General features: G+C 40.3%; 1 protein-coding gene across 1 annotated transcript; it reads left to right on the top strand.

The window, feature by feature from the left end:
• The first annotated feature begins 6,211 nt into the window (after positions 1-6,211).
• On the top strand, positions 6,212-9,228 carry CER1 (cerberus 1, DAN family BMP antagonist). Its single transcript, XM_003260426.3, has 2 exons — positions 6,212-6,779; positions 8,566-9,228. The coding sequence occupies exons 1-2, from the start codon at positions 6,273-6,275 to the stop codon at positions 8,860-8,862; spliced, it is 804 nt and encodes a 267-aa protein (XP_003260474.1). The 5' UTR covers positions 6,212-6,272; the 3' UTR covers positions 8,863-9,228.
• Positions 9,229-10,459: the final 1,231 nt, after the last annotated feature.

Raw genomic sequence — 10,459 nt, 5'->3', positions numbered from 1 at the left:
TCCCGAAGTGCTGGAATTACAGGCGTGAGTCACCACGCCCAGGCCCAGTGTTGGACTTTTATTAGATGGGTGTGAGAGAATAAAAAAGGGACTAGGGAAAATATTGCAAAAGTTTGAAGTGATGGACCATGGAATTAAAGCGGGATAGGGAAGAAAATGAAGACAAATAATTTAAATATGTTAATCAATTAATTACATAATTCATTTATTATTAAATGAATATTTTAGGGCATTTACTATGTGAAAGGCTGTGCTACAGCCTGAGCTGATGATTAAAAAGACCCTACTTTTATGGACTTTAAAATCTGGGCCGGGTGTGGTGGACTGTAATCCCAGCACTTTGGGAGGCCAAGACGGGTGGATCACAAGGTCAGGAGATCAAGACCATCCTGGCTAACACGGTGAAACCTCGTCTCTACTAAAAGTACAAAAAAATTAGCCGAGCGTGGTGGCAGGCACCTGTAGTTCCAACTATGAGGGAGGCTGAGGCAGAATGGCGTGAACCCAGGAGACGGAGCTTGCAGTGAGCCGAGATTGCACCGCTGCACTCCAGCCTGGGCAACAGAGTGAGACTCCGTCTCAAAAAAAAAAAAAAATGTGAAGTGGAGGCAGATGTTAAACAAATGTTCAGTCAAAAATTATTTCATGACAATGGTGGTAGTACTATGATAAAGTAGGGTACAGATGCTGTAGGAACTGAAACAACTCAATGTTGTTATGAGAGTGGAATGTGAATTCACAGTTTAGAGGTAGAGCTGTTCTTGATAGTAACAGGGGTCAGAATGTAATGGGGGTGGGGAGGCCAATTGGCATGACAGCAGTCAGATTTCAGCCAGGGTATCGAATGGGACTTCCATGGGATACTGATGGAATGCTAATGATCAAACCCAACCAGCCACATGGACACTGAAGTCACCCAGGATGATAGTAAGATTCAGGGTGAAAAGAAACACCGTGGACTAAATGAGGAAGACAGGGCAAGTAATATTGCCGCTACAGACTCAGGGACATAAAGTTAAGTGCCTGATGTCATAGAGTTTATAAGCTGTAATGCAGATCGAGGAATCAGATTTAGTTTTTTTGGCCTCAAGTCCAGAGATACTTCCACTGACATTACTTAGCTCTGAGATCAGTTTTCTACAGAAGGAAAAACAGACAAGGTAAATTTGAAAGATGAGGAAGAAGGAGCAGGACAGAGATGTTGCATCAGTGACTGCATCCTGAACTGGCTGTAAGTATAGGCACAGGCACTGGAGATGGATGGACAGGTAGGAAGGTGGGGCACATGGTGAGGGACAGCTCGGGCTGCCTTGGCCTAATTCTCAGATTTGCAGGAGCCCTCTCTGCACCCTTGGTAGGGAGCTGATTAGACACGTGTAGATATTGTCCATGACTTGTGCACAGTAGTAGATACATCTTCAGATGCAAAAAACAAAATACCCAAAATACAGCAAACTACTGTTGGGGGGTGTTTTCAACAGAGGGTGGTGAGATCACTGAAGCTACAAACAGAATAATCTAATCTTCAAAAGACAATCTAAGCATCAGTGCCTTGAAGTGGAAATGGGGATTTCTTTTGTCGGCAGTTACACCATTTGATATTTGTCCTTTTCCACTGGTCACACATTTTGGTATCTTTGGGTGACAGTTTTAAAAGATTGAATAAAGAAACTGATAATAATGGTTCTCTCCATGGCAAGGATAGGCAGCCTGGGGTGGAGTCAGAGGAAGATCAACCTTTCGTTGTGCATTTTTTTGTGTGTTATTTGAATTTTGTTACTATGCGTATTTATTACCTACTCGAAAATGAGAAATGTACTGCACCATGTCTACAGTGCTTCCTTGAATTCAACAAATATTTATTATTGAATAAAATTAGCACAAATAAAGCATACAGTTCACTACATCTTTGGGATTTGGCTCTGCCTGAAAGGCCCTGATTAGTACAGGAATGATGCCTGCCTACATTTTCTGTTTATTTTTTTTTTTTGAGATGAAGTCTCCCTTTGTTGTCGTCCAGGCTAGAGTGCAGTGGCATGATCTGGGCTCACTGCAACCTCCACTTCCCAAGTTCAAGCGATTCTCCTGCCTCAGGCTCCAGAGCAGCTGGGATTACAGGCGCCCGCCACCATGCCCAGCTAATTTTTGTATTTTTAGTAGAGACAGGATTTCACCATGTTAGCCAGGCTGGTCTCGATCTCCTGACCTCAGGTGATCTGCCCACCTTCGCCTCCCAAAGTGCTGGGATTACAGGCATGAGCCACCATGCCTGGCTCAGATTTTCCCTGTAAAACTTATTTTGAATATACTAGGCTGTCCCTATAGATTGCAAAATCCACTAGACCTGAACCTGAACAAAGACACTCTCAACACTTATCTCCAGTTCCTAGAACAGAGCTGGCACTCAGGTATGCACTGTAAGAATGAAAGAATTAGTCCAGTTAAAGGCGCATCTTCAGGGAATGGGCTCTTCCTCACGTGTCTTTTCCATGGAAAGGGAAGGAGGGAGCCTACATTTTGAATAATTAACTAAATTGTTTATTAAAAGGTTTAAGGGGTAATCATATATCCTAATTTTCCCTTTTCCTTGTTCCTTGGAAAATAAGAAAAAAGGTCCTGTTTTCTTCTGAGTTAAAAAAAAAAAAATCTAACCTGCCATGACATGATTGCTATTCTGTATTTTGAAAAGAGAGGTAGTGATGAGGCAGTGGCATGCTCCCCAGTCAGATTTCTCCCCTGAATCCTTCAACCCAAATGTCCTTTTCCAGCTCTCAGTTGTCCTGTTTAACTCTAATGTCCTCCTCCCACCTCAACACTGCCTCTCACCTTTTGTTGATTTAAGATGGGTTTTTAGGGAAGAACTTAGTCTCTCTGTTCGCCCTTGGAGAGCACTGGGCTTCTTTTTAACTGTCTTCTGAGAGTCTGTAAGAGGGACAGAAAATGTAGCTGTTGCTGTCCTCTCACAGGCACACTGGGGAGCTCTGAAAAGGAGACAAACCACCTCAACATGTCTTGAGCGGCTGGGTCTCATGGGCCTCTTGTCTTGTCCATTTTGTAAAAGTGTCACCAGCATATGAAAACATTTTTTATTTAGGTATCTTCTTGAGGTCTTTAGCGTTCCTGAAGACATCTTAGTGCCTAAGAAACCCAAGTCAAGTTGAAAACAGTCAGATTCTGCTGAAAGCCTGAACTGTAAATGGAAATGAATGGATTCTGGGATTGGCCCCTCTGGTTCTCATGCATGTCGAGGGTTGGCCCAGGAAGTGGACTTAGCAGGCTTGGGCTCACTCACATGAACTCAGGCCTACCCTTCATTGTGGCGTTTGGTACTAAGTGCACTAATAATTGGTGATGCTGTCTCCCCATGAAAGCTTCCTACTGTATCTGGAGACCTCCTCCAGACCTACTTCCATTTCCATTTGGTTCATCCAAATTGGGAGGTAACTAGATGCCTGTATCAACTGAAGACCAACAGAAGCATCATATTTTTGCTAAAAGCTACAAAATATTTGCTTACGTTCTTAAGAGATTATAATGCATTACATTATACATATATTACATGTTATACATACATAATTGTACACACATAGTGTATCAATGGCTTTAGAATTGGTGAATGGACACGATGGTGAAAGGTGATAGTCATTGCCTTTAGCTGAAAAAGACAGAGGTTGGAGATGGGCTTGTTCCATAGTTCTTATCACAGAAGGCTTGGCTTTGCTAGATTTACTTTTCATGGATAGTATTTACTAATGGGAGTAGGGAGAACATTTCAAGATACTTGCACATTTTGTCAAAAGAAGTGACAGAACAGCAAAAGGATATTCTCTGTGAGTGATTTTTAAATGGCACTTAAAAGCCCCAAATTAGGATCAGAGGAAGGGAAGTTTAGGACCAAAGGAAAGTGAAAAATGGATAACTGACATCCCTATAGATGATTTTATACAATAAAGTTAGATGATGCATAATAAATACCAATAGACTATCTAACCTACTTGAGGGCAGGGACAAAGTTCTACTCATTTTTCAATTATCTACCAGTATCTAGTATGATTCTTGCCACACAAAGTGAGTCTTCTACACATTTCAGTTCAACAGGAATTATCTCAACTGTGTCTTATGTTCAGTAATTCCAGAGCCAAGCAAACTGAGACCCGAGATAGAATTTCTGAGATAGTCTTTAGTTTTGAGAAACAGTAGATACTCTGATTGATAGCAATGGAATTTCAGTTACTGAAAAGCAACAGTTAAAAGGATTCAGGAAAGGTATCATAACTGGTTTCCACACCATATTATACCAGGAGGCCCAGTGACTGGCTCTGGAGAGTGTATTGCATTGGACGGCTGAGGGGAATTAAGAAATTCAAATAGCAGTCAATTAAAAAAAAAAAAGATGTTGACATAGCATGGTGTCTCACGCCTGTAATCCCAGCACTTTGGGAGGCAGAGGCAAGAGGATGGCTTGAGGCCAAGGGTTTCAGAGCAGCTTGGGCAACATAGTGAGGCTCTGTTTCAACAACAACACAAAATTTTAAATAGCCAGGTGTGGTTGTGTGCCTGTAGTCCCAGCTACTCAGGAGACTTGCTTGAGCCCAGGAGTTTGAGGTTACAGAGCGCTGTGATTGCACCACTGCACTCCAGACTGGGCAACAGAGCAGAACCCTTTTCCTAAAATAAAAAAAAAAAACAGTGGCAAATACAAATGCTCATTTATTATATATCAACAGCACCTTTCATTAATACTAGCACATGTTCCATAGATATTTGGTACAAGTACAATATATCTCCACTCATGGCATTCTGGTAAAGTGATGGTCCATGTTAAAAATAGCTCATTATCATGGGTAAAGGGACTTACTTACGGCTTTATTTCATAGAAATCAGGCATGGCTATCAAGAACAGAAATGCCTGGAAAACAGACTCCAGTGGGTCACTTCTTGGAAAGAAAGCTTAATCAGTATTGACAAAAAAGGGGGAACATGTTCCAGGACTATTTGTGTTACTGATAGCAAGGAATATAGTGATTGAATTAAAAGGGGAGAAATAAAAGCAGATATTGCATTGCTTCCCAGTGGAAATACTGTTTGAATCATGTGGTAGGCTGATCGGACTCTATTCTGGGGTTTCAGTTTGGTGGACACGTTTCATTTTCGTATCCTAGGCTGATTCATGATAGTTTTGAATGATAGTTATTTTTCAATTTTTCCTTTGATCCCCAAAGACTCTTATTTGTCTCAATCTTTATTTAGCCTGGCCGTCAGTTAGTGTAAAACAAGGGGAGATGATGTGGATTCAATAATTTAAGAAACTGACTAGCCAGCTTCACACCCAAAGTTATCAAACCTGGTTCTTAGAATCCACGTTCTCATGTCTGGCTCTTTGTTTAAAGGAAAAAAAAAGTCAATAGGATGGCTGGAGGGAGACATTTCCCTATCCTCATTGAAGACTGATGAGCTGTCAGTCTATTACGTGGTATCCTGTTGAGAAACATGTGAACAATTGGAAGAGTTTATCTGATGACTGACCAGTTGTGAAATTTAGCACCCAGTAATTGATTCTTAATGTGAGAAGATTAACTTGGGAATTGTGAGTTTCTATGTGTGGAAAGGAAAACGTATTCCATTTACTTAGTTACCATGCAAAAATCAATAACCCCAATTCGCATGTAAGTAAGAAGCAATATGTCCCTTGCTGAAAAAAATTAACATCCTTCTAGCTCTTCCTTTCCTCTCCTTGCAATTTTGATATAATTCTTTGGGGTGTGTGTGTGTGTGTGTGAATAGCCTTCCTAAAGGCCTGGGCTTTTTCTAAATGTATGCCTTTAATTTTTATCCAATATACTTCTCTCACAGCAACGTGTCTTTTCTATTCTATTCCAGCACAAGGCAGATGCCCAGCAAATGTGAGCTGACTCTAGTCCTTCTTCTGACAACAGCCATGGGAAATTTAGGCAAAGAATGAGTTGTCTTTGCTAATACTGCTCTTTAAGCTGCAGACATAGCTAAACTCTTAGCTAATTACCCCCTGGGTCCCAGGCTTTCACTGGGGCCTTTTAAAATACACAAAGCCAAAGTGACGGCAGGAGGCCATTAGCACTACATAATTCAAGCAAACAATAAATGTGTTTATTCTGCCTGGCTACTGACCACCTGCCTTCCCATACCACCAGGCAGGTATCTATATATACGATTTCCTTTCTCCCAGTCCTGCAGAGAATGAGCCTTTCCTTTGGGCCTCATCATTTACAAAAGAAGCTTGAGCCCCTGACAGCATGCATCTCCTCTTATTTCAGCTGCTGGTACTCCTGCCTCTAGGAAAGGCCACACGGCACCAGGATGGCCGCCAGAATCAGAGTTCTCTTTCCCCCGTACTCCTGCCAAGGAATCAAAGAGAGCTCCCCACAGGCAACCATGAGGAAGCTGAGGAGAAGCCAGATCTGTTTGTCGCAGTGCCACACCTTGTAGGCACCAGCCCTGCAGGGGAAGGCCAGAGGCAGAGAGAGAAGATGTTGTCCAGATTTGGCAGGTTCTGGAAGAAGCCTGAGAGAGAAATGCATCCATCCAGGGACTCAGGTAGTGAGCCCTTCCCACCTGGGACCCAGCCCCTCATCCAGCCAATAGATGGAATGAAAATGGAGAAATCTCCTCTTCGGGAAGAAGCCAAGAAATTCTGGCACCACTTCATGTTCAGAAAAAGTCCGGCTTCTCAGGGGGTCATCTTGCCCATCAAAAGCCATGAAGTACACTGGGAGACCTGCAGGACAGTGCCCTTCAGCCAGGTATGTGTTCTGGGGGGAGAGCAGGTAAGAGTTTGCAGGTGGTAGTGGACAGCTGGGATGGATGGAGAGTAGGGGAAAAGGCTGTCGGGAGCCTGACTCTAGCTTAACTACAGATTTGGTCCTTGGGCATTCATCATAGGATTTGGCAAAGATTAAGTTTCCTTCTGACCTTTCCATTTTTTCTTGGCATTCTGGAAATGCTGCAAGAATGATATGATGATACTGTCAATATCAGTAATCATTCATTCACACTGAAGACAAAGAGCTTTGTTTTATTTATTTATTTTTGCATTGGAGGTGATCTACTCAGAGATAGAAGTCAGACTGTACCTTCAGTTAGGAAATTGAGAATTTAGGGTAATCACCAGAACTCCTCTGTAGCTATCTTTCCGCACTCTATTAATATGTGGATGAGCAGGTCAACTCCATTTGTTGATAAGGTGGGGTGCCTTGGACTCCTTCCCAAATACTCTCATATCCATTTACGATGGTCTTAATCCCTATATTCCATACTTAACTACTTTATGAGTTTATGAGGGGCTTCTTTAATAGCTTGCTAAAGCTACCCCACAACCTCAAAGTACGTTGAGGTTCTCAGGCAAAAGTTGTCATATCATTTCTAGTATTATGATAGCAAAAAAGTGATTTTGTTTAACTTATTTTCTCTTATGAGCGTTTTAAAAAATCAATCTTGATGTGAGATCATATCTCCTCCCCTTAGAAGTACCTTTCTCCTGATTCATGTTGTGTTGGCTGATTTGTAGTTATTATGATCAATTCCACGCTATTAAGACAAAGGGACATCCTACTGTCTACTTCCTCTGGTTGTGGCAATATCTACATTCCAAATGTTAAATTAAAATTGAGAACTTGCATTAGGTCCTTAAATATGAAGATATTGAACCAAAAACAATGCAGGGTAGAGTAAATTTTTATAGTCGAGTAATGCTACCCAATTAAGCAAGCAGTAGAATAGGGCAATTGACTGTGCAAGGCAGTTAAGTATTCTGCCTGAAAAGGCAAGGATATGTAGCAATGACAAGTCAATTATCAAATAATAATGACTACTCTGTTGGCCATGTGCAATTAGAAAATTACCCCTAAGAATCAGGCAATCAAATTTCTTTTGAAATTCTTCTTTTGAATTCTATTGCTAATTAAAATTAAGATGTTTGACTCTTACATATTTTGAAAGGCACATAAAGCTGGGTGCTTGGAGTTATGAGAGGTAAAGATGAGGTAATGTACAATGATTTGCAGGCATATGCATTGTAACTCTGCTTGCATACAACTTCATAGACATGAATGTACTACAGGTCTTGCAGAATAGGATAGAATTAAACCTAGAATGTTCTGATCTATTGTATGATCAATGTAACAAATACGTATTGGGAGTCTACTATGCACAAAGCACTGTGAGGAATAAAAAAGTAAGGCACATTACTTATGTGAGATAATTACCATTAGAATTTTTCAATCGCTCACATCCAATTAGACAAAATTTCTTAAAGTTTGGCACTAATAATGTAGAGTAAAATATTTTTTATGTTAACTTAGGGATTCCCTAAAGGCTATTTAATAATTTACTCAATAAAGAAAGTTTAATTGAGATGGTTCTATGCCCTTATAGATACCATCACTTGCATATTGCAAATTGTATCCAAAATTGGAAAACTTTGAAATTTTTAGTGCAAATTATCCTCAGATTTACAGTCCATAGCTTCTGCATTATGTGTGTTAAAGAAATAATTCAAAATAACGTAATGGAAATGTGTTTGCTTTTCAGACTATAACCCACGAAGGCTGTGAAAAAGTAGTTGTTCAGAACAACCTTTGCTTTGGGAAATGCGGGTCTGTTCATTTTCCTGGAGCTGCGCAGCCCTCCCATACCTTCTGCTCTCACTGTTTGCCTGCCAAGTTCACCACGATGCACTTGCCACTGAACTGCACTGAACTTTCCTCCGTGATCAAGGTGGTGATGCTGGTGGAGGAGTGCCAGTGCAAGGTGAAGACGGAGCATGAAGATGGACACATCCTGCATGCTGGCTCCCAGGATTCCTTTATCCCAGGAGTTTCAGCTTAAAGAGCTATCCCACTATTACCTTTGAAAAGCAAAACCACAACAGCAAAGACGCTGATTATTCAGTCTGAAAATGTTAAGTGGGTACATAACATTTTCAGGGAAAGGTGACTTGGAAAGTAGTTTTAAGATAGAATGATAGAGGAAATGATATTAGTCTAGTTATCGGTACATGTTTGAGACCTTGTCTCAGCTCTGCCACTAACTGGCCATAGAATGTTAAGTTGTAAAACTTTTCTCCATCTAAAGATTTTCATCTATAAATGATGGACCCGACCTAGATGAGTGCTAAAATCCTTTCCACTACTAATATTCCGTGATGTATTTTCTCGAAGTTTGGGTAAAAGCCCTCCATCTAAAGAAGGAAAAGAAATAAGCGAGACCATGAAAATGGGCTCCTTTAATAGTGTGTCAAATCACCAGCAAGCAAAGAAGCAAGATAGAGAGGGAAGAAGGAAGGAAGGAAGGAAGGAAGGAAGGAAGGAAGGAAGGAAGGAAGGAAGGAAGGAAGGAAGGAAGGCAGGCAGGCAGGCAGGCAGGCAGGCAGGCAGGCAGGCAGGCAGGCAGGCAGGCTAAGTGAAGTATTTGTAGGAAAGATTCTCATGCTTGCAGTTACTTTTGCAACCCAAGCAGTGTTTTACTTGACTTCTATCAGATGATTAAGTCTTTCCACAGATGTAAGGAGTAACTTGCTTGGCTGCCTCCTTTTTAACAATCCTCCTCATATAAAGTACTTAATGTCAGGTCTCTGACTTTGAAGAAGGAACGGTGATATTACTTTTAGTAGTTTATATAGGGAAGAGGAACAATCACTGGTAGCCAAACAAGTACCTATATTATGAGGAAGGAAAAATACATGACCACTACCAGGTTTAGAGATCAATCCAGAGATGCTAATGAATGTAACCCCCCAAAATTCAATCTTCAGGCAAAATTATTTACTCACATGCATTTTGAATTAGGTAGTAAGGTTTCTATGTTTGAATGACTGTTTTTTGCTATTTAATAAAACTTTGTATTATAATTTTTATTCAGCAAGTGCCAAAATTACAAGTTCTGAAAATATTCTGGATATTTTAATGCATTAAATTTTAGTATATGAAGCATTCTGAAAAATGTTCTTATATTTTTCCCTTACTTGTTTTGTCTCATAATTTAAAGGTACTATCAGGAGATAACCTAGCTGGAAGCATTTCTGGAATGTCTTCATAGACCTATGACACTGGACCAAGGGTTTCTTCTGATCTGTAAGCAGCCTTCTGTTTAAGTCTCTCAATCACCTCTCTCCTGCCTGTATTAATTTTTACACGTATATGTTACAGAACTGCATTTTCCCAGCCAGACTACTTTTTCTATTAAGTTATTCAAATTTTTATTTTTAAAAATTATTTTAATAATTAGGTTTCTTTTACTTTTAGTGCATACACATACACACATTTCCCAGAATAACTGTTTTTTTAAATAAATCAATTTATATTTTCATTCTATTCCTCTTTAATCACACCATCTAACATGACATTCCAAAGAAGCAAAGGCATTTATATTTAGTGTATATTTTGTAACACATCGACATGAATATGAGTTACACAGATACACACAT

Source organism: Nomascus leucogenys, chromosome 1a (genome assembly GCF_006542625.1).
Source record: "Nomascus leucogenys isolate Asia chromosome 1a, Asia_NLE_v1, whole genome shotgun sequence".
In the NCBI taxonomy this organism is placed as follows: domain Eukaryota; kingdom Metazoa; phylum Chordata; class Mammalia; order Primates; family Hylobatidae; genus Nomascus; species Nomascus leucogenys.
Note: the sequence above shows the minus strand (reverse complement) of the source record. Positions and strands in the feature narration are given on the sequence as shown.